Genomic DNA, 25,474 nt, shown 5'->3' with positions numbered 1-25,474 from the left:
AATTTTACCCTGGTTCTCATCCATCTTAGTCTCTTATACTTGGTTGTGACTTACTTAAGTTTCTTTTTTGAAGTTATTTGTACTCAGTTGTTTTTATCCTTTATTTATAATAAGGCAACCTGTTTTTCATAGTTTAAAGTAGTTCTATGAGAACAGATTTATTCTGGGTGCTAATAATGGGTGCCTAGGGAACAGTGCAAAAGCAAGGTGAGTCAAACTTCCAAGTCACACTTTCCAAGAATATCCAGCTTCTTGAGCTAGTGTTGATAGGCTCTCATAATATTTCTGTGTCATCATATTTGCAATAACTGCTTTTCTGATACAGTTCCCTTTGTCAGTAGGTCTGTGAAGAAATGCTGTCTAGACTAAATAGCAGTTGAAGTGGTCTACTTGTCTGGTATTAGCTTGATAGCTGGACTTCACTAGCTCATCCAGTTATCCATCAGCTCTTTATGCAGGCCCTCAGTGTTGTCATTTTTCCATTGGTCCTGTTGATTGTAATTTGTTGGCTTGGTGTCTGTCACTGTCATTTTGTGTATCCAGTTTGATAAGACCCTTAGGATGTTCGTAACACAAATAAAATTTGGTTTTGGTGACACAGGATTCTTTGTGGGGAAAAGAAGCAGCAGCCATGTAGTGAAATGAGGCAACCAGGTGCCACTAATTACCAGGCAGTGGGCATGAGCTTGTGTTAAGCCCACCTGTGCCTGATTAAGGCAGGCCCTAACTGCGCATGAGCAGGATTAGGGGGCCAATAAGAGGTGAGGCCTGAGACACAGGCTCAGCTCACTCCTGAGCAAGCCAGTAGAGAGGTTGGTTGAATCCAGAGCAGTAGCACCGAGCTAGGCTAACCAATCCTAAGGGCAACAGACTCAGAGCACTATTTGTGCACTTCTGCTGGAACACCTGTTGGACCTCAGAGTGCTTTGCCCTAAGAGAGGTTTGTTTTTGCAACACAGCCAGACAGCCCAGAAGACCTCTGAATGCAGGGTATCACAGGACGTGCAGGGATGAGAAATGTGCTACTGACTTATCAGTTTTCTTGTATGACTGAAGACTGTTCAATCTGGATACCTCATTTTTGTTTTAGAACAAATGATTAGAGGTAAATATTGTCAAAATACTCTGAATTGCTGAATGGTTAGTCTCATTACTACATCATAACCTTAACATAATATTCTTGTTCCACTTTATTCGCTTGTTTTAGTGAGTATCTCCTGCATTACATGACTATTCCAGTTTTCCCAACAATTGCAGGACCTGATCTCCATGTCTGGGTGCTCCTTGTCTTTTTTTTTGTTGATCTGGATTTGTCAGCAAAATTTTCTGACAGGTCTGTTATAATACAACACATGGTTTGAGTAGACTTCCTAGCTTTATTACAGGATTTACTCTTTATTTGGATTTTATGCTTTGACTGGAGGGAGAAATGCTATGTGAATAAAATGAAAGACAAGTTGAAAACTGCTGAGGGATAAAATGTTCTTTGAGAATATCTATTCTACAGTAGCAAAACTTTGCAATTCTATATCACTGGTGACTAGAAACAGATACACAGAGATGGTACAGGGCTGGAACGATGTTGTTGTCTGACCCCCAAAGCAAGATGTTGGTCTCTCTTTGGCAAAGAGCTCTAGCATTCTAAACCAACTATTTATTATTGTGAGTTTACCTACATAGTCTTTGTCATATTTATTCTGGACATTCCTTGTACCACTTGAGAAATTCTTAGAAATATTTCCAAGCTCTACCTTATTCACGTAAAACCCAAAACTTTCTTTTAGTCTCACAGAGTCTACATTGTTTTCTTCTGTGGTGACCTCCTCAGGAATACATTGGTGATCAAGGTGAATGACAAAGGCATTCTTCACTTTGAAGCCAGAATTCCTCTAAAAATTTGCTAAAGTGAAAGAATATTTTAAGAATTTTTTTATTTTTTCAATTAAAAATATGTATTTTAGGACATCTGCAAAGGAAACAGGAAAGTAATTAGTCTTCTAATGGAGTTATTCACAGATCTCATCTTTCTCAGCTTCGGCAAGAGATCTGCTCTGCTGTGAAACCAGCAACATAGTGTGAAAAACCTGGGAGAAGCAATAGGTACTTCTTTTTATAGCTGGTATCTCTTCAGAAACAGAGTGTAGCCAGAATGTGGCAGTAACAAACAGATTTGCTTTCTCTTGTGCTGGAACACAGCATTCTATTTATCTCTGACAAGCAAAGGATATGTTGGACAAACTGCACTATTAAATACAGGAAGCCTCGTTTAAATAATGTCAGGACTTTGACACAAATAGGGACAAGCTATTCAAATATGAGACTGATAACATTCTGCCCTTAGCTTCATTGTACACAGAAAACAGAAGTGTCTTTTAGTGGCTTTATACTGAAATTTCTTTCTCTCCCAATCTCTGTACATTAATTCTTTGGGAGGTAAAGCAGTAAGGGAATAATTTCTACCATATTTCTAGTTTGGGGGATAAAGAACACGGGTGCACTGGGAACTCTTAAAATTTTCTGGTCATTTTCTATTTCACAAACATTTTAAAAAAAACAACCCTAACTGCATGTATTTCCATCAGTATGTGGTAAGCACATTCTAAATGCTACTATTGTGTATAAAATTGAAATTGTGTAATACTATAAATGCATGAAAGGTTTGTAAAGTTCAGACTTAGCAGGTACTTAGCATTGCTCTATAATGTAATGAAAATAACTAAGAGTTTTCTTTATCATGGCTTGTAAGACATGGGTTCTCCACTATGATTTAAAGGTTAATATGAGTAAGACTGAAATTACTTGACTATAACCAGTGTTTTAAAAATTAACTATTCATTCCAAGTTTAACTTTATTTTGCAGTCTCTTGAGTTGATGACTTTTTGATTTTTGTATTAGCTCTTCTTCTGAAGGGCTGAGAAATTACTGATACCTATCAATGTGGACTGCATTATCCCACTGAGATTTTTCAGAACTGTGTTTACTACTTTGGACCATTCTGGTAACTCCCATGAACAAGATGGAGAAAAGTATTCATAAATTTAAGAGTGTATTTTCTTCTAGGAGGACAAAAATCCAGGTAATGTTGTTAGATTGTTACTTATCTGTTTGGCAAAAGTGGCTCACAATTTCACAATTCAGCATGCCAAAATTAATTTGCCACAATAGCCCTTGGACTTTTTTCTCAAGACCAAACTGAAGTTTATACCCTAAACACATCAGGTGAAGTTATAGTTGGATTTTAAACCTCCATTTCTATTGATGTTAGGAAAGACTGAGGTTTGCCATGTAAGTTTAAGTTTTAGACAATATAGCCTTCTGTTAACAGTTTGAGTTTTGCCTTTTCATTTCCAGTGCTGCTCCTCCCACCCCTTTTTAAACCAGCAATTTTATTTCATGTGTAAAGGTATTCTTCCATATCTGTTTTGAATAACTAATGCAAATAAATAATTTAGCTGCTCTGCAGTGTGTTTATCTTGTATAAGTGATCCTTTGACTGCTTAATCATCTAACAGACCTGCTCATTTTCTTTTGTTTCTGCTATTCCATGGGATACTATTATTTGAAATATTTGCTGATGATGTTTGAATTTTCTCCAGCTTTCTAGTTATTTGTACATGTCTTATCAGCTTAAATTGAAATTCTTCTTTAGCTGCTTTTGTTTGGAATCTTCTGAGTCTGAAAAAAATCTCTGGCAAGGCAGAAAAATTTGAGACTCTCTAAATTGATTAATATTTAATAAATAAATCTAGTAGATTTATTTATTAAATAAATGTATTGTCCCATCCACCCCTGTCTTTCCATGTAAATAATATACGTTCTTTTTAAGGATGTCATTATGTTTGTTTCTTCTAACTCTGGATTTCCTAATCCCAGTTTGGTCCTTTGTTGTGGTGATGGCTGTTGATGGTGAAAAATCTTTCACTTTCTAGCTTTAACTTACATTTTATTTATTACTGCGGTTCTTTCTTACAGAATATTGAACTTCACAATGTGGCTGTTTTTACTTAATTGTCCGATTATAGTAACTTTTTGAGCAAAGTGTTGTAGAATCATGGTTACAGTTAACAATAATCTCACTTTTTTATCTAAAGTACTATGACTTAATTGTCCAAAGTGTGGAAGTTGCTTTCTCTAGACCTTGCCTTTTGCTCAGTTTATACAGAAAACAAACTTTTGTAACTATTTTATTACTATTTTTATATATTTTGCTTCTGTTCATCAATATTAAAAAGGGAATTTGAAGATTAAGTAATTATATTTATATTTTAACTTTCTTTCTGTCTCTCAAACTTTGTTTCTCTCCAGTTTTACAGATGCTGTCTTTGAGAATTGAATGTCAGCATTGTGCACATTCTGCCATTTTTTTTTTAAGATCATGTGATTGTCATCACCTTCATTTGAAAGAACCTTGCTGGTATATTTTTGCACAGAGCTTATTCTAATTTGGAGATCTGTATAATTTAACCTTGCTTTTTATAATACAACATATTTACACATCTGAAGCAATAGTGAGGAAGTCTAAGTGCCTTACAAATCTTAGCGAGTTCAATTTGTTACCCTGCTGTACAGAAACAGATTTCTTTTCCCCTGCCCCGTTTTACAAAAAGGAAACCAAGGGACTAATACTGACTTTCCCAGAGTCAGATAGCAAATACGTATTTTAAAATGAAGAATTGTATAGTTTTTCCCTAGAGGTATCCTCAAATATTTTTTGTTAGTTTGTCACATGGCTGTTTATTACTTTGTGTGTGTGTGATTTTTCCACTTGTGGGATTCTTAGTCTCATGCTTGATTATGTATGGCCATTGAAAAAATCTGAGGGAGGGGAGTGACTATATCATATAGACACGTGCTCTAGTGCCGTAGTAAACTATAAGATTAGTTTGAGATGTGAAATATTTTTTGAATGCCTGCTAATAGAATGTTCAGGTCTAAAAAATTTCATTTTGAGGCAACAGATTCAAAATCACAGAATGGTCACAGTTAATCACTGAGTCCAAACAAACTACCACCCCCCCCAAAAAAAATCAAAATATTAAATCTCTGTGCCCACTAGAGTATGTCCTGAAGTGCCTCATCTATATGTGTTTTAAATGCATCCAGTCATGGTGACTGCACCTCCTTGGGAAGCCCATTCTAGCACCTGACTACTCTTTCAGTAAAGAAATTCTTCCTAATATCTAATCTAAACCTCCTCTGGCACAACTTCAGGTCATCTGGCCCCACAGACTTGTGAGTGTCCAGGTGCTATAGCAGGTCTGTACTGCTTCCTCCTGGATTATGGGGGGGTTCTAGTCTATGTCCTCATCTTCCATCTCAGGGGAAGTAGCTGGTCTGACTATTAAAGATGGAGGCAAAGAAGGCAGTAAGTATCTCAACTTTTTTGTGCACATGGACAGCCTGCTCCTGCTCTTTTAAATTTTCTGTCTTGAAGAGCTTCCAGTCTTCCCTTTGTCCTTCAGGACTGTCTCCCAAGGCGCTCTCTCAGCCAGTGTCCCAAACAGGCTGAAGTTTGCCCACTGAAAGCCCATAATGGAGGTTTTGCTGAACTCCCTCCTTACTTCACTTCATGGCTGCTAAGCCCAAGATGGCCTCTGACCATCACAAATTCATGAACTGCTAGAGAAATCCAGCTTGTCAGTGATCTTATATTTGAATAAAGGCTGGAATTTGACATTATTTTTGCTCATTATTTTTTGTAGTTTTCTGCAAACTGTGAGAATCCTTTTGGCCTGGAAATTTTCCCTTTGGAAGAAATATGTGAAATAACTCTATATAGGAATATTTAAAAGGAAAATCTTGCATTCAAATCTGACAATGAAGACTATAAACCACCAACATGCATTTCTTTTTTAACTAGTTGTGAGTTAACTTGCCCTTAAATATTTTTATGAAAGCAGGATTTTGCCGATTCTCTCTAAAACCAAGACAGACAATTGCTAAAAGTCATAAAATAGTTCAGAATGCTAAAAAATTCTGAATAATTCCATTGTACAAATAAACTTAAAATTCCCGTGCCCTCTGCCAGAATCTATAGGCAAAAAGCTTTGTCTAGCAGGGAGCAAAAAATGCTTCAGGCAAATAGCCTGTTAACACTAAAGACAGCGGTTAGCACATTAGCAGGCAGGGTCTCAAGGGAAGTATGGCCCCCTGGAGTGTAAGAGTTTTTAAGGCCTGGTTTTGCGTACAGAAACTGTATTTAACATAAATGTGACTGAAATTGAAATATAAATACAAAATGCACAATATTTGATTCATAGGGGAAAAATAATTGTAGAAATGATAAGCTAAAGCTAGATACTTATATCTTTTTAAATACAAGTAGCCTGATTTTTCTAAAAGGTGCTGACCATCTGCTGTCTTTATGGCTATATAAAACAATTGAATCATGTAGACTGTCAGGTCATCTTGATGTATACACCTAAATATGGGCTTCATTTGCTGAGCAGTTCTTTTTCTGCTGGATCTACCTGGCTTTTTTCACATGTCAGGACTCTAGTTTGAAGTCTGAAACTCCTCAGTTCTGGGTATGCTCTTTCCATATGCTTGTGTTGTTTCTGCAGATTGGAACTTCCAAAACAGATGGCTTGAAGATTCTGAAGAATCAGACTTGGACAAACTCTCTTAAAAGTCTCTGAAACACATAATTTAATTATTGTAGTGGAGATGATGGTTGGTTGTGGAAAATAACTCAAGGGAGTAAGGTCCAACCTTCTTGATCCTCCCTTCTCCTACACTGATTACCTTATCTGCTCTCTTATTGACTCTTTTTCAAAAATTTCTAATGTTTGGTATAGAAGCCAGTCTCCTTTTTCCTTTTTTTGTGTTAAATACTAGTTTATATATGTCAACATTAATTCTGAATTAAGATGATTAACGAGATACAAACAATAACATTTTATTTTGCAGCGGCATTTCTTAGCAAAGAAATTTTTGTATGGATAAAGATCAATTACACATTCTTCTGGGATCTTAGCTGGTTTTGCAATATTGAAGAATGGAAATAGGAAATGTAGGAAAGCTTTATCTCCTTGCTTGCTCCCATAAGCAATGAAAATGATTAATGCTTGTCAGGCTCAGCTTGCTGCTTTCCTCTAATAAGAAGATCTTGGAGCTGCTAACTAGACAGGAAAGAAGATTTGAGCACTACTGAGGCTACTACTTTCCTAACTAGCTACTAATGAGTATAGTCAAGGGAAGTTGAACAGCACACCTACAAAGCTTGAGAGTGTATGCTAATAAAAACTGTAATGACAGCTTGATCTCAATTAGCAGCTCTTTTGTGCTGCTTCTCAAATTTTCATCAGAAAAAAAGTGTAAGAGTGGGGTGACTGGCTAGCCTAATGTATGATGGTAACTGGTGATAAAAATAGAGAAGTGGTCATTTAGTCTTCCTCCTCTATAGGAAGTCAGCTGCATCTTTAATGTAATCCTCCCACCCTTTAATTCTTGGCGCATCCTCTACATTTGGGAAGAGTAATATCTCTTGCCAAATACTTTCTAGGAAAAATGGGATTTTGAATGTATTTGTTTTCATGTAATCGCCTCCCCTTAGAACAAATAAATTTCCAGCAAATCCTACAAGACACTTTGCTTCAAACACTGAAAAAAGCAGACTGGGCAAGTTTCTCTAATTAAAGACCCCACGAAGGTCACTCTCACTGATGAGATCTAAACTACCACATTCAATTCATTAAACTAAAAGTGTAACAGAAACTGAGAGGGGTCTGTTAGGTGGCTACCTGTCTGTTGTCTCCTGCTTTATTTGAATTGTTTGCAAGAAAGACAAAAAGGGCACAGCATTTGTGTTTTACAAGGTAGCACATGTCAAAGCTGTTGGTTGAGGTGATCCGTTGTCCTAGACTTGAGCAGGATTTATATGCCTATACTGAGAAAGCTGAGTGAGAATACTCACAGTGAATATAAACTTTGGGGGTTTTTCATTGTTTTTGTTGTTGTGTTTTGTATTTTTTTCTTTTAGCTGTGCTCCTGTAGTCCAAGGCCACTTGCAAGGCTTCCTACTCCCTGAGCTAAATGACCGCAGGCAGCTCATTATCATGACTTGTGTTGCTGTCTTCAGCATTTTAAAAAGTCTTTTTCTATTTCTTCAGCAATAACAGTGTAGTCATCTGCACTGCAACTCTTAACCCTTTTAAAAAGAATTTCTGTGAAAATCATCCATCAAGGGTTTCAGTGTGGGCTGTACGTGCTCTTGCTGTAAAATAAGCGCACCACCTACCTTGATGAGTACCTGGGGAAAACTACAGCTGCTGGTATGTGCTGGCAGGGTCCCTAGCCAGGGCATTTGTAGGGATTCTCATCCTGGCTTTATTGCAAGAATATTGAGAAATAAAGTAATTTCTGTTGGAAGGGACCTACAGTAATCATCTATTCCAGTACTAGGGAAGTTGCTTTAATTCTCTCCCTTCCTCTCGCCTTCTGTACTGTCTGTCTCCTTTCTGGCCCTTCAGACTCTAAAAAATCTTTTAGATTCAGACTGACACAGGCTTACAGGAGAGGCTAATGAAGCTGTCCCTGACCTTCAGTGCATCCTAGAGTAGGACATGTTTTAAAGTGATGGGATGCTGTTTGGTCTACTCACCTGTACTGCACTCTATCCCATTCACAGCACACCCTGCCAGAAACCTCTTCCTTTCATCTTTGGATCTGTGTAAATACTGCAGGAATTTAAATAATTCATGATGGTTTATGCTTAACTGCAGAACATATTTTCTGAGTGGTTGGTATAGGGGTGCGAGTAAATTGTATGCATGGAACAAGACCCTGCCACAAGCAGGCTGCTTTGCTACAGGTCTCACTTGCTTAGCAGCAGGAATGCTGCTGAAGCACCCGCATCTTATCAAACCAACTGTGGCCATCAGCCATGGCTGCTTTGGCAGTATTGATCACTGAATTCAATATTGATGTGGTTGTTTTCTTTTCTGTATGAAATATAGGTACTAGGCTGTAGGCTAGGCCCATAGGAACTTTGGATTAGCGTTCTCCAAGGTCTGCCAGTTTTCTCTGTAAGACTCTGCTTTGAAGTAGTTGATTCATGAGTGGAGGGAGGTAGTCAGCACTTCAGAACTGTGATTTTAGTGTTTGCCGTATCGTAGAGATCCATGTCATGGCAAGGGTGGCTGAGCCTTATGTGAAACTCTTGAGCTATCATAATTTATTAGCTGTAATAATGTAGAAAATTATCATGGACTTCGTGCTGATTTAATTTGCAAAGCTAGAGTTTGCAACAGAACTGCTGTACATGTAGTTCCATGGAAAAAAAACAGATTTTTTTAAGAGTAGTAAGGCCATTGTGTGTTTGAATATCTATGTGGTTTTCAAACTCTGTCCTTTTTTTTAACTTGTTGTTTGGAATGCATGGGTGACCTGATTTTTTTAATGTATTGCAGGTAATTAAAGTGTACAGTGAAGATGATACTAGCAGAGCTTTGGAAGTACCAAGTGACATAACAGCCAGGGATGTATGTCAGCTGTTGATACTGAAGAACCACTATGTTGATGACCACAGCTGGACTCTGTTTGAACAACTTCCACACACAGGGTTAGGTAAGACTAGTGCTATCCAGTGGCATAGAAGTAAATAAAGTGTTTGGTTTTCATTTTCACATAGAAGTACAGTTGTAATAGGAATGGAAGAAACAGAATTTTGAAAGTAGAGTGATGGGAGAGATCACGTGATTTTGTTCTTTTGGGAGTTTGGGGTTTTTTGGGGGGTTTTTTTTGTTTTGTTTTTAAAGCATAGCTACGAATTACATTCTGTCACAGTATATTGCTTCACATTGCTCAATCTGCATCTGTTAGCATCACTGACCATTAAAGTCCTCACTGCAAATTCTTCCTTCCTTTTCCTTTCTTTTCCCTGGCAGTCTTCCTTTTTTAATGGTGTTTCCTATATATCTCCAGCAAAACTGAGGTTATTTTAAGGGCAAAGAAAATCTTTGTTTGTTCTCAACCACACCTGACTGAAATCTGAGATGTCAAGGATGGAAGGTGGTTACCCAGTGCTGTTCTATTTGAACAATAGGACTGATGCAGTCTTCAGAACCAACAGAGTAGGCTGTCAGTATTTTTCCCTCAAATAGAATTGGCTTGGCTTATTAATTGTCTTGCAAGCCATAACAAAATCATTCTTCTAAACTCCCAGTGATGGACCAATGAACTGTGTTGAAGTGACTTTGTGCTTAGTGTTTTAAATTGCTGGAAATTGAATGATCTGAATGACTTTGACATTGTTGGTGTTCATCTACTGTAGTAAAACCCTCTCTTCTATTATAACATTTAAGAGGTATAATCTGTTGTTTCAGATTACAACTGTAATTTTAACTTGCAGTCTCTTTTCCTTTTTGTTAGTCTATAGATGTAATATGTTGATATAAAACACAGTAAGACAAATCTAAGGAGAAAGTGGATGTTTGCAGATACGTAACAATGCAGACCCCAGGAAAGTCTACTCAGCAAAAGATGAGCAGAGAAGCCCACTGCTAGAATTTAGAACTGAGCTGGTGCTCTAGTCAGACAGGCTCACTTCCTCTTACAGCACTTCCTCTTACAGTGTAGTGTTTTCTTAGATGCTTGGTTTTGATAGGGAATTATATTAGAAAAATCTACTAGAAGACGAGTGCCTTAACAAATCGGGTTTTCATTTTGTGTCTCTCGAAGTTTCCATGTCATTCTTGAACTTTGGCACTGTACTAGAGTTACTGAGTGTAGTACTTCTTTTGCAACCTTAAAGACAGTTCCAGCTGCTAGTGCAAAATTAAGCTTGAAAATGAAGCCATTTGGGGGGCCTTCCTGCATTCTAAAATATGTGGAAAGCTCCTTGGAGTCCTTAAATCTCAGAAGAGACTGCACTGGTGCCTGGTAACTTGAATACTGTCAATTTTGAAAAAGCATACATCACCATTGCAAAACCAACCTCACTCCCTAACAGTGACCATGGATATATTCATATGGCTAAAAGTGGTTCTTGGAATCCCCTTTCTGTGTATGTATCTAGAGAACCTGGACTCATGCATTCGTGTAAAAGAAACTTGACTGTGCATCTCTGACTGTATTAGGTTTCAAATGTATTTTTAACCTTTTGCACTAAATGTAGCAGTTTTAAGATGCTTCCAGCTCGGAATAAGGTCAGAGTTAAATTGGGGTTGAGACTATAACTGAGAGACTGCTAAAGAAAAGGAGGTAAAAAACGGCTTTAGACCACAGTACTGTATAAATGGTAGAAGTAGGTTTTTTATTTTATAGTGTGGCTGGTGTTTAAGCAGTGTTGTTGAAGTTCTGAAGAAGACACTTTGACAAACTGTGCCAGAACAATAGTGACATTGTTTCTCCAGGCTTGTTTATTTGAATGATACACTTTTTGTCAAATAGTGTGTTTGCTTCAATCTCAAGGAATTTCTTGGAAAATTTCAGTATCACTTATTACTGAAATTGCTTTTCTGAAATTCTCAAAATTTCAAGTCTGCAGTTCTAAAAACCTGAATTCATCATACAGTCTTCTGATTCTTTGGGCAATCACCAGATAAAAAGGTGAAGTATTTATTTTAAAAATAAAATAATTTCCTAGATGATAAAGATGACAATTCAATATTAATAGAGAAAAAACTTGAGCAATCTCTTTTTTTCATCCTTTACAATACTGAATAATGATAGATTTATTTTTATTATCTTTTTAGATCTGGTTTTGTTTGAAAGGTTTCATGTGCTGATCTTCACTTAAATGTATTAAGCACTGGTTGAGTAGCACGAAGGTCTCTTTTTCAAATTATGATTTAGGTTTGGAATGTTTGCTATTTAGTGTACTTTTTATCCATGGAAATTTGTGCAGTTGTTTTCTGCTCCCAAGTTAATGAATGGATATAGAAAAGAGAGGTATGTGAGTGTGTCTGTGTAAATTCCAGTGTGATGGGGATCAATGATTCACTCACTAGTTAGTGAACATTTTCTTTAATATCTTAACAGCTGTCTGAATACTCCTGAATTAGCTATGCTTGCATGAGTCTTAGTGAGCTGGGCACGGTGTTCTGCTTATAATCAAGGTAGACATTAATTATATCACCGGAGTGTGCCTTAATTTCTGTGTGAAAGTATCTGCATGTGATGGTTAAAAAAGAAAAGAAAAGAAAAAATCTCACCTGAAAGAAAACATAAAACCAGTCTGTATATTCCTGCTCTCACAGACATACATGCCTTTTAGTGTGGAATTACATCACTGAACACAGAGTGCAGCTGTGTCCCCAGACATGTGGCGTCAGCAGGGCAAGTGCTGGCCTGGTGGTGCTGGCTTGGGGTGAGTGGGTAGGCAGCACCCCCTGCTCTGTTTCCCTGGGGTGCTGGCTGATGCACCCCATCTGCCTGCCACAGGGCACCCATGCTGTGCCCAGCCTCCTGCCACACCACCTGGCATGCTCACCTTTCCTACCCACCTACCAAGGTTTGCAGTGGCCCAGGCTCTATTTCAGGTATCTGAAGTATGACGACTATTACAGCATTAGAAATCGCTGTATGCTTCTGAGCTGTCTCCTATTTGTTTCAAGCTATTGCATTCAAATAAATTCTTGGATGTTCTTCACCTTATCTAAGATTATTGAAGGCAGCTAAGGTGTGCGTAGATTTGAATGATGTCATGTCATTCCTACTACCTGGTATCTTGGTGTTGGAGTCCCATGCTTCCACTGGAATTCCCCTGTACAGGAAAGGCTGTGAAAATAGATCAGTTTTCCATAGAAGTACTCCTTTTTCAGGAAAATGCTGTCTTCATCCTGAAATTTTTCCTTTTTTAGTGAGAAATTTTTTGTGTTGACTGTTGAAGTTTTCCATTTGCTTCTGCAGGCTCAATAGACTTGTGTTCTAGGTTTCTCTTTGAGTAGGCAATAGTACCTTGGCCAGCCACATCATTGTTATGTTTCAGTATTTCATTTTGATTTAATTATCTGCCTTCTTTTGGGTAGTGTGTGGAAAGGCTCACAAAGCACTATCTGTGCAATAGTACTGGGCAATGGATTTTGTTTTTTATTTGGTTTAATTTCCTCCTCCTCCCATTGGGTTTCTAAAGAGGATGCTATTTAAAATGTGATATATCATGCAATTCAAAATTAAATCTTCTTTCATGTGCGTTATTTACTTTCCATAGTTAAAGAGTTTATTTCTTTTCATAGTGCTCCTCATGTTAGAAATGGTAGGAATAAAGACATGGTCAGGAGGAAGGTGGAAACTCTTAAGCTGAAAGACAAAAAATTAGCTAATCCAAAGTGCTGCTTTTTCATGGCAGTATTGAGGGAATTGATTACAGGGTTGTGTTTTGGAGGGCAGCAAAACAATGTTTCAGTTCCTTCAAGAAGGTAAGTTGAATCAATTGTAAAATATTCAATGATGTAATATCTTAAAAATAAAGAAATATTAGCATCTTTAACAGCCCATTGGAGTGATACAGAATGTCGTATTTTTGTTCCAAGAAGTAACTCTTGAGGAAATGGTATTTTACTAAATGTCACAATGCCAAACATGTAAGAGTTTTAAATGTCATCCCAGAGGAGCACTTTCTCTATATAAAACTGAAAGGAAAAAAAAGAGCTTCAGTTTGTCATTGTCTCTTTACCCCGGAATCTTTCACAGGCCACTCTCTTCCAAAACGCTGCCTTCTCTCTGAAGATGTTAAAATGCTCACTTGCTTTCAGTATTTTTGAGACTTTTTGTTTTCTGAATGGCTTTATATTTTTATTTGCTTAATTTGATCCAGTCACAAAAAGTGAGTTTCATGTAGCATCTTTAATCTCTGTCTTTATGAACTCAAGAATGAGTTAAATTCAATGAAGAATGCGTTAAATTCAGTGGCCTGTACTTGGTCTGTAGATCATGACAGTGAAAGAAAACCAAAAAACCTCACATGTGACTACCTCAGAGGTTAGGCCCTACTGAGATGGAGTAGTAACTTGGTGTAACATTTGATCTGGTTAATAGACTGTGTTCAGATTGCTTTTTTCATGTTTTTGTGTTAGTTTAGTTTAATAATATTTTATTATGTTTTCAGGTTCTAACTAGGCTCTTAGGTGCAGGTTTATGTGGGGAGGTTTTAATTGTTTGTTTGGTGTTTTTCTTTTCTTTTTACAGGAAGAGCCATAGAGGACCATGAATTAGTGATGGAGGTCCAGTCAAATTGGGTAATAGGAGAAGAAAACAAATTGTATTTTAGAAAAATTATGCCAAGTATGAATTTTTTAAAAATCCACTGTAAGTCCTAGCTTATAGCTGTGAAGTGGTGCCAATTGATGTTGCTGCAGGATAGTCTTTCTGTTACCACAGGGAGGCAGAGTGTAAAGCTGATAGTAAGATATGATAGAAAAGGAATAACTGGGAGAGAATAATGGCATATAGGCATATATTGTAGTGCTTGTACCCATTGGCTGCTCCCTTTTCTAAAGATGTAAAACATCCATGTTCTTCCTTTGTTTTTTTTTTTTATGGGTGGATGGTTGAGGGCTGCAGACATGCGTTTACCTTTATTGAAGTTTGCACATGGACCTACAACAAAATAAATATTTGAAATTCAGTCAAGTTCCTCTCAAGTGACAACAAAATATAAAATTCAGCAGTGTGAGAAGGGGCATCTGTAGCAAAGATGATTATATTGTTAAAGTGAAAATCAAATGTTACGGCCCATCACTGCCCAATGGCAGCTTCTCACAGCTGCAACTAAATGACAACTGATGCAAAGGCCATGAGCAGCCATAACCTATTAGCAGTTAGTGAAGTGAAGCCGAAGTTAGTGTATATTAAGGAATGGAAAGAGAGCAGAGGACCATTCATAACTCAGGATGTTGCCAAAGGTTAATACGCAGATTCTGACCTTGGGCTGATTGGCAAAAGGCCATGGAAGCAATCCTGGCTCAGCGGGAGGAAAACTCGCATCTGTTTGCTAAGATGAATGGTGTATTGGATCACTCCTTATGCTGTCTCTTATAAAGCCAGCTTCTTTCAAGAACTAGTAGAGATGCATGAGAGCTTGAAAGATGAAAAGTGAAAGGGAACTCAAATCTACCTATTTAAAAAATAAATATTTAGAGACAGAAGAGGGTTTTTTGGTTTTTTTTTTTCTTCACATCTGTTTTCTCTGGGCAAATGATGTACTCCCCTAATGTGGAGATATCACTCCACTAGTGAAAAATTCTAAGCTTGAGATGGCCTACACTTAGTAGAGAGGTTTCAAGAATAAATATGTTTGTGTGTTGTATAACCAGTGTATGGAACTGGCTTTGAACTTTGCCAAACGTGAGTCCTTACTGTTCCTGTTGAGTCATTCTTCTTGATACTCTGGTTCCCGGTGTACCACCAGAAACAAGTTCATGTGAATTAACCCTCCCAGTAGTTCAGGTTTATTAAAAATGGAAGTCAGTGGACATTAGGTGGTGAAGGGATTATTAGTTTCAAACTTATTCAACCCTTGAGAAAACTTTGTTAGTAATGGCCAAACTCTTGGCTGATTCATATGTAGATGACTATATTGAACTCCTCAGCTCCAGTCTTATCCGTAAATTACCTGTCAAGCTTTCCTTGATAATGAAACCAGCATTCTAAATGTGGACTTAACCATACAATATGGATGTAGTCAGATTTTATATTAGTTCATATTAGTATCATACAAAATGGACAACTAAGAAAAATCTGAGAGGACTTATTCTCTATTAATGGAAGTTATTCCAAAGCATTTTACTGGGTTTCTATTGTAATGAAAACAATAGAAGACAATATATATTTTCAGCATATTGGTTTATATCCTCCCTACTTTCTACTGTATTGAAACCCCAGGTATGTCTTCTGTGTCAACAGCAAGAGAAATTACTCTTAAAAAATACAACACTAAGGGCCAAGTTCTGAAATTTAACTTGCACGGGTGTATGAAGCCCTCTTCTTCTGGACATCATTGATGTTTTTTTCAAAATTTTGAAGTTTTTCAGCAAGTGATATTTAGGTTGTCACAAATTTAAGAATCATGTTAGGTTGAAATTTTTGGATGAAAGAATCTGCACTGCCTTGCACTACCACTGAGAACTTTTGGTTTTATGTCCAGAAGAAATAGGAAGTGGCATATTCATTTTTATGGCACTTTGATACAAATTATTTTTGTTACAGAGCTTTTTTCCAGATCATATGATATCTTTTCCAAGTGAAAGCAACGCAGCTGTAAGCCACTCTGGGATATTACAGGTATGTAATCTTTGAATGAAAATGAGCAAGCATAGCTTCAGAATTTGCCATGGTCTGTGTAGTGTGAACATAGATCTTAGTCACTGTTGGACCTTTGCTAGTTATTTAATAACTCAAACATAGCTAATAGCTTTTTTTCCTTAAGAGATAACCAAGTGATGTTTTTCTTCCTGAAAATTATTATGTGACTGCTCTTGAAAACATGCATATTCCTTCTGAATCAAGGAGTGCCACAACAGACAAAATTCAGTAACAATGGTTAAATACCTTTATTGGCTATTTCAGGTGAAAGACCCTGTTTCCTCAAAAAGGTCAGAATGCTGCAGTAGTCAGCATACACTTAATAGCAGGCCTTGGTAGAATACTGAGGAACTGGTAGTGTGATACAAATTGGTATGAAAAAAGAGGTAAATGGTTAAACTCAGTGATAGAAAATTTAGACTGAGTAGTATGATTTGCTAGTTTGAAGGCAGCTGGTAGCCTTCGGAAAATAAATATGGTAGGTCACTCAGTGTTAGTCATCTTTTACACAGACACAAGATTGTAATTTACAATGGGAATAATTTCATGGAATGACTGTATCAGGGATCATCATCTTACTTCTCAAAGAGGGGAAAAATGAGTAATAAAGGTGGAAACATACACATCATTCTTGTTTGCTTGTCACTAGAAAGATTAATTAATAGAAGAACTTTCACTGGTCCCTAAGACAATGACCCTATGTGTGAGTTTTGGGATAAAAAAATTATTAGAAAGGCCTTGTAGTAACACAAGATAGTTTAAGGCAGAACTAAAATTAATGTAGCAAATACAAAGAGTTTTTGCATAATTAACTCTACCCTTGGCATCCACCAGTAAATGAAAAAACATTAAAGAACTAATTCTGAAAGTGCTCTCTGTATTGATTATGTACATATAGAAGTGAATTTAATTTCAGGAGGTTAAGATTACCCCAAATGCAGTAAAAATGTTTTCAAATTTAAATTTAATTGACGTATGCTAGATTCTGTAATTAATTTTTACGGAAGGCAAATAAAAAATATTATTTAAAAAGATGCTGTGTATTTAATAAAATTTGTTCACTTTTGCTACCTAAATAGCAAATAGATTTTGCAGTCAACTGTAAACATTTAATTTAGAAACTCTTGTCTTTGTGTTAATAGAACTTAATATTTTTTTGTTTGCAGATATAATTTGATAGTTTGAAAAAAATAATACAGACTTTGAGAATGGAACAGTTTGCCTTTACTGTCACAAAACTTTCATAAGCCCATATTGTTCTATCTAGAATGTGCAGAGACTGTAGGAAGATTAAGAATCATTCTAATAATATAGAGTTGCAATTTTGGTAGCTTGAAAAATCTGTTAGAAACTCTGCTGTGTTGCTATTTTATGTTGTATTGTTTAATTTACTTTGTAGAATAGAACTTAACAGTCACAAAGGAGAGAGTACTTCTGTGCTTTGTGCAGCCGTTGTGCACGTTTGAGTAGAAGCTGTCGGATAAATTGTCTACAGTGTGTCACTATTTCTCTAGAAACTTTCATTAAGACAAGTTAATGGGCTTGCATTATTATTTGTGATGTGCTTGGTCAAGTATCAAGAGAGACATTAGTTTCAGCATGTCAGTGCTTACAAGTGATAAAAAAATCACTTCTGATACTTTTATAGCTTTTTGTGGGTTGAACTGTAAGCAAGTAAAATGTTTTTCAAGTATGCTTTTCTTGACTTTTGTTGAAAGTGAAAGAGTGAGTATTTTGGCTGATGACTTTAAATCAGAGCATTTAAATAGCCTCAAACACAGCAACAACAAAAGTTAACCAGTCTCCTACCCATTTAGGATGTTCTGAGTAAAATGGATAGGTTTGACATGTGATACATGTATGCCAATGGAAAGCTTTAATCTCTACCCTGAAGATCTGTAGCCGAGAAGAAGTGTGTCACTTCAGGGACTAGAGAATGGCTGCTCTGAGAACACAACACTGTATGCACGTGGGTAGTGGTAGGCAGTATGGATCATTTGGAACTTGCTTTTAGTTGCATGCTTTAAAACATGTCAAAAATGAATTTAATATGAAGATTTTAATCTGAGGCTTCTCCACATAGTAATGAAAAATTATGGGTTTTTTTCAGATTTTGGTTGTGATGTTTGTCTTTTGAGGACTAGCAACTTCCAAATGTGGGAAGCAATTTAACTCGATCTAATTAACAGTTGTTAATTTTAAATGGGGTTTATGGCTTCTTTAAAACATAGTCTGCTTGTTGGAGCAATACTTACATTAAATGAATTCATGTATATACTAGATCCTTTTGTATTCTTATTCATGATAGCATTTCCAGTTAATGGCACAGCATGGAGAGCGTTGAGATTATTGAATCTTTCTGAGTTAGTTGGTGAAACCTTAGCTGCAATGAAATAAATAATTATTTTAAAAATTACTTTGAAGGATCAAAATTTTATCCTAGGTTTCTATCATTTTCTTTTAAGCTGTGAATGACATTTCTCTGATTTTGTAATTAATTTTATAATTGTTGTAATTTTAATTGTGTTTAATCATGTTTGTAGCAGAATTTTTTTTCACTGTGCAGTATGTCAGTCAGTGTTTTAAAATTTAACATTAGCATTTTCAAAATAGAAGGCTGAAATTACTTGGGTAATTATGCTTTTTTTCTGGTCTTGATTTAAGAATAAGCCTATTCCTTCTTCTTCTTCATTGTTTAATACATACAGTTAATATTTAGGTTCTGTAGGTAGGCTTGAAGTTCAGAGTACAAAGTCTTGAACAATTTGGCTGCTTCTTTCTCGTATTTTTCACATAATGTGAATACATTTAAAAAGCTATTGTAGATAGCACATGTCCAAGACATCTTCCAGAGCAATTAAAAAACTTGTACCTGATGTGGAGCATATTAAAAAAAGGGGAGCATATTCCTTTCCTAAATAAACATAAAAACCGGAATGCTATATATGCAAAATTTAAGTTAGAATACTGCCAAGACAAACACTCATAATTGTGCCTAAGTTAGAATTGCTCATAGAGACTTTTCCTTTTTCCCTTCCCCCGTTACCATCTCTTGTCCCTGTCTTCTTATTTGTTCCTACACAGATCTAACATTCAGCCTTTCATTTCTCTAATCTCTCTGCCACATCAAATTTGTCTTTCCATGGCCAGTTCCTCATTTGACTCTCTTCCAGTCTTTATGCTGAAATCTGCAAGCACTGAACTTCAGTCTCTTTGTCAATCCATTAGATGTGTTCTAGTCTGTCTGTTGCTTTTTCCCATTGTCTGCTCTAGGTTTTGCTAGACTTTCTCCTAGTTGAAATCCCTTAGATTGACTGAAATCTACAGGAGGCAGGACTAAGAATCAGTTTTGGTGCTTCACTGGAATTACTTGGTGCCCCCAAGATTTCTCAGAAGATTCAGGTGAAAATTCTGTTCATTCCCAGTAGCAATGGTGAGCTGTCATTACAGCACAGAAGATACAAGTCATCAAGTTCAAATTTGATTCACAGTGTCTTAGGAAAATTATGGCTTTTTTAGATCTCAGAAATAATGTGGAAGTGCTTAAGAAGCTTCCACCTCAGCAAATGTAGTTGTCTCTGCTCCTGCACTCATTCTTTCATTGAAGAAGGTGAAGGTGCAGACAGGTAAGTAGTATAGTTAGGAGTGCAGCTCTCAATCTTTATTGTACTCAGTGACATTTAGTATTTTGGGTTTTTTTATTATTACAGTAATCCAAGACAGTACAATGGGTTTTTTCTGTTATTTTTTTCACTTGATGATTGATTTGGTTTTGGAGTTTGATTTTTTTTTTTTAAATAAAAGACATTTATTTGCTTTGGTTTTGTTAAACTGCTTGGGTTTACATCTATAAAAATCAGAATTGAGTCCTTACTGCTGACAGATACTAGTATCTGAAGGACATTGTAACATTTGACACCACCCTACATGCCACATTAGATATTTCTCAATGTGGGGGAGAGGGTGCAATCTTATTTCTGCATCAGGACCAGCAATCCTTGTCTTCAGCATATCATGATGTGATTCTCCCCACTTCTTCTTTGCATATTAAGACTTTACTGATTTTTCTTATTTTTGCCCTATTTTGATTACCTCTTATCTGCAGCAACAGAGATCTATCCCTCCTTTAAATAAACTTGCATGTACTTCCATTAAAAAGGCACTAAAGCAAAACAACAAAGAAAACTCAACCAAAACCAAACCTCAACAAAAAACTCCGAGGAAGTTAACTTTTCTACTATGTTTCATTTTAGGTTTTTGTTACAGTCAGTTCTCACTCTGAAATATTTTTACTGCTCTTTCCTTGTGACAGTTAGTGGTTTTGACTACAGCTTGTTCATGTTACATTTTCTAACACAGTCCTCAGCTGTCTTAGAAAAAGATCCAGGATTGCCTTTTTTCTCAGCATTATGGCTACTTTATTTTAATTGATAGCATGGGTACAACAGTGGCTGTTGAAGCTGAGCTTTGAATTGCTCCTCCACTTTGCCTGCTGAGTAAGAAAAGCATTTTTCATGACAGGTTTGAAGCTCTTGTGGCAGAAATCCCAGGGAAGATACTTATGCAGGCTGGGAGCCATCCCTTCCTTTCATCTTCAGTAAAGAAACTAAAGCCTAAAAATACGCTCGTTTGGCTTTACATACGTTGACTCTTTAGATTATCCTAAAGCTTTCTATTTGATTTGTTTATGGAGTAAAAATACTTTTTCAATGCATCCTTTATCTTCACCTTCAGTGAACCTGTTAATAGGTGGCAAATAGGAAGATTAACAGGCTGGAACACCTACCAGAACCTACTTGTCTGCTTAAGTGTCACTGAAATAGCTTAAACTGCATTTATAGGAGCTGTGTGACAGCAGCACATGTGGATAGGTGTACATAGTCTTACTGTAATTTAGCTGTTCAGATTAGCAGTGCAGCTATTCATAATGCATTCCCAGTTGTGTGCCAGGGCACCCTCCTGTCAAATGGTGCCTGCCCGTGCTACTGCATTCACACCAGCTGAATTTTATTAGCTCAAGACAGTCTGCAGATGGTACAGTCATGTATCTGACTACAAGGTAGGAAAACAATGCAAGTGAAACCAACGTTGTGTAGCTTTGTTGGACTGCTTTATTTAGTGGCCAAAGAACTTGGTGTACTTCCATAATCATGTTTACTTAATTATTTTGCTGCAGTTTGATACTGACTAGTCTGTCTGCTTCATGTTCTCAAATCAGATTTTCTGGAAGTGGCAGTGGACAGGAAGAAAATGCAGCACTGGAAGCTGCAGATACCAACCAGGAAAATCTCTTTTTCCCTATGATATGGGCCTAGATAGTATTAATGATTCTGCAGGTCAGTCTTGGCCAAGTTTCCCTGAAGAGCTTAGTAACACCACAGGTCCCTTTGCATATCTAGAAGCTGAAGAATTTGAGCTTAGTCTGTTTAGATGTGAGTGACAGTTTTCAGTAGTTTTACTGGAAGACAAGTCGTAAAAACAAATGCATTACATGGAATTAGAATAAAGTTAGCACAGGTACCAGCTTTTAGTGGGTACTTTTGCAGACTAAGTGAAACCATACTTGGTCTTTGGAAGATAACAGCTGTGTGCACTCTTACAGTGTCTGGTTGAAATGGCTAAAGAGAAGTCACTGAATACCCTGAGCAGAGGCAGTGCATCAGTTAGCCATACTCAGTGCATTAGTTAATTCCTCTGTCTACATCATCATCTTTTTCCTATGGCTTGGTAGGATGTGAACCTGTTTCCTGCAGTGCTGGAGGCAAAATGGCTGATCTCTTGGAGTTTTAAGTCTTCTTCCTCCTAATGCAGCTTTTTTTTAGTACTATCTGCCACGTAACGTTGAGCACATCAGGAAATGTCTAGGTGGCTGGCCCAGCCTCTCCTGGTTTTAGTTCAACTCCTGGAGGTCATATTTTTAAAGCACCATTCCAGGTCCTGAGACCTATGTTCCCTCCCGTTGAAAATGTACTGTCTGCCTGACCTGGATGGTTTTTTTGATTCAGATTTTCATATTTGTTTGCTGAATTTAACTCAGGTCAGTTCCCTTACCTGGTTTGTAACACACGAAGAGGGTGGTGGGAGGGATGGCTTTTTTTTTTTTTCCTTCTTTTGGTAGCATTGATTTACAGTTCTCAGGCTACTGAGGCATGGGATCAGAACTTCCTGCACCTTTTTTATACTCAAGACAACGTATTGCGTAACTAATGCCCTCATGTCAAACCTTATGTTCCATAGAAATACGTAATGCATAGCATACCTTGGAGGTGTGTGACATAGTATATGCCTTAAATCAGAGATCCTCTGAATGAAACTAGATGCAATCATAACTGAACTACTGTGGTGTGATAGTGGATTTGCCAAGGGTTTATTCCCCTCAGTCCTGTCTGAGTATAGTATTGAAACAGAAAGCTAGTTTCAGATGAAAAGAAAAATGCAATCTTGTATTTTTTTTCAGATGTTCCTAAGCTCCAGCACGTATCCTGAGATTCATGGTTATTTGCATGCAAAGGAGCAGGGAAAGAAATCATGGAAAAAATTGTACTTTTTGTTGAGAAGATCAGGCCTTTATTTTTCCACTAAAGGTACCTCTAAGGTAAGAGAAGATTAAAAAAGAAGAGAACTGTGAAGCTAGAGCAAAGGTGCATGTATTTATCATTTGTTGTTATATTCACAAAATTTGAATTCCAATGCACAGAGACAAAAAGAATAGAAGATCTATTTATTATAAATAAAATATGAAAAAATATTGAAATACAAAATTGGGAAAATACTGTCTTAGGAACAGTAGTAGTTTCTTGCCTAACGACTTTGCTTCGTTCTGTTTAATATTTTTCCAGTCAGTTAACAGTGTCCTTTTAAAATGAATTTTCAAACTGTAGTTAATATTCTTAAGTAGATGCACTGAAAGGTGGAGATAGTTCATTTTATAAAATAAACAAAAACCTGCGTGTAAAGTACTTAAAAGGAAAGCTTTTGAGAGTTCTCATATTTTTTTCACTGGTCACTTTAAACCTGATTTTGTTAAACAGAATACAGTGGAGTTGAGACACCATTTTATGTGAAGCACTTCAAACAATGTTTTTTCTTGTTCTAGATTTTCTGTGTCAACGGCCAGATTATTTGTTGAGCTGGTTTTGTATCCTTCAGCAACTTTCTTTTGTTTGCTTCTTTGACTTAATCAGCCTCAGAGGATAGAGATAGTGGTTAGAAATAGTAAGGGACAGTAAGAATTACAATGTGGGTTTTTTTTTCACATTATGAAAGTATATTTTATTTTGATGTTTGAAAGGCATACCGCTCTCAAAATTTAACTCCTATTCTAATATTGTGGCATGATTTTAGTGGATGATTTCCCAAAACTGGTATCACTGGTACTGTTATTTTTCCTTCTCTCTAGAAGAATAAACTATTTTACTAGTTTAAGGTGTCTCTGCATCATAAAATGAATGTTGAGTTGTCTCTTTATAGATTTCATGATGTCACAGTTAAAACTGTAGTATGTAAGACTGTTTTGGAACAGAGTAACAACTATACTCTTCTGCATTTCTTACTGGGAGAGGCTGGCTAAAAGTTGTCTAACTGTATTACATTGCTCTTCTTTTTAGGAGCCCAGGCATCTTCAGTTTTTCTGTGAATTCAGCAATAGTGATATGTACATGTCTTTGACAGGCAAAAAGATTTCTGGAGCACCAACAAACTATGGATTCTGCTTTAAGGTACAAGCTTAATATTCTGATACATATTAAAGCAAGCCACAGTTTTTAGGTAAGCTTAAGTTTCTTTAAGGTTTTTGAAAACAAAATTCAGCTATTATAAAATAGGAGAATTAGTGGCTTTTATTTCAACAGGTATTATCTTCAAGATATGCATTAATGCTAAAAAAATGTGCTGTGGCCTTCTAGCCTAACAAATCAGGAGGAGCCAGAGACCTGAAACAGCTCTGTGCAGATGATGAACAAAGTAGGACCTGTTGGATTACAGCAATTAGGTTGCTTAAGGTAATTTTTCTGGGTGGAGTTAGCTTCTTGCTTACCGTTTACTATTTGAAACTTTGATACTGTGCAGTAGAAAAGTAGCATAATTCTAGGTTCCCATGCAATAGGGAATTTGTAGGATTTTGTATTCTGAAAGCTTCTTTTCTTTATCCCAACAAACAGATCAAATTATTGTGGAATCATTGTAGGGGATGGGATGATTCATTGAAGCATCAGTCCTGCAAATACTGAACTTAACATTAGGCATATGCTTATATCTAACAATCATAAGTTCATCAAGATCATTGAGTAATGTGGACCAATGCTACAAGAATGCACAGAAGGATAACTTTAATATATTTTTTAAATGTACCTGTTTGTGACAACATATTGTGTGTATTAAGTGGCTAGTAGTTAATGCAGAGAGCACGTTTATAAAGGCAGCAACGATGACAATTGTTTTGCATTACCTTGTCCTAACCGTGTTTGTCCCTGCTTTTTAGTGGTAAGGGAAGGCATGGGTTATCTATTACATCTGGAGCACAAATTTACTTAGTTAAGTTTTATAACTGAAAATGCTAACCATGTTATTTTCTGGTTTTAGTATGGGATGCAGCTGTATCAGAATTACATGCAACCATATCAAGGTAGAAGTGGCTGCAGCCCTTTGAATGTAACACCTATGGTATGTCCCACTGTAGCTCTATGAATAAGTACACTGTTTCTGCCATCATGCTATTTTTCAGTAACTTGTGTCAGTTATAGGACTGACCTGATGCTGCAACTATTTGATTGTATGAATGCTTGCTGAAAAATTCAGGGCCGTCAGGATTGACTAGAGTTCAGACCAGTTAGCAGGCTTTTTCCTTTAGTCAGATCTCCAATATTTTGGGAGATCATTGTCTTATTATCTCTATCAAAAAGAATAGAAAGAGGATTTTGAAGACAGAGCAGCAGACCTATAAATGCATTTAAAAAGAAGCAAAGTGTTTAAGGTTACACATGCTGCAAATTATTAATAAACTATAACATCCTTTTCAGTAGAGAGCAATATTTCCTTTTTAAAAATATAAAATATTAAGTAATTTAGTTTAATTTCAGCTGGTGTAATACTGGCTGGACTTCAGAGGAACACCAAAATTTGATAGAACTGGGTTTTGGAGGAACAACAGACTATACTAGATGCTGTGTCCATCTCCTCAGTCAGGTAGTTTGGATTTGAATTCGTTAGTATTTTTTTGTTATCCCAGTT

The 25,474-nt window shown here is 36.6% G+C and overlaps 1 protein-coding gene across 1 annotated transcript in view; it reads left to right on the top strand.

Moving 5' to 3' along the window:
- Nucleotides 1–25,474, top strand: part of GRB14 (growth factor receptor bound protein 14) — a 56,959-nt gene that overhangs the window by 19,496 nt on the left and 11,989 nt on the right. The window contains 9 exon segments of the mRNA XM_030454287.1: nt 9,412–9,568; nt 14,132–14,209; nt 14,212–14,251; nt 15,092–15,094; nt 16,153–16,225; nt 22,704–22,841; nt 23,854–23,964; nt 24,151–24,246; nt 24,827–24,907. Of these exon segments, the coding sequence (XP_030310147.1) occupies nt 9,412–9,568; nt 14,132–14,209; nt 14,212–14,251; nt 15,092–15,094; nt 16,153–16,225; nt 22,704–22,841; nt 23,854–23,964; nt 24,151–24,246; nt 24,827–24,907 (777 nt within the window).

The sequence above is a fragment of the Calypte anna genome, chromosome 7 (genome assembly GCF_003957555.1).
Source record: "Calypte anna isolate BGI_N300 chromosome 7, bCalAnn1_v1.p, whole genome shotgun sequence".
Taxonomy (NCBI): domain Eukaryota; kingdom Metazoa; phylum Chordata; class Aves; order Apodiformes; family Trochilidae; genus Calypte; species Calypte anna.
Note: the sequence above shows the minus strand (reverse complement) of the source record. Positions and strands in the feature narration are given on the sequence as shown.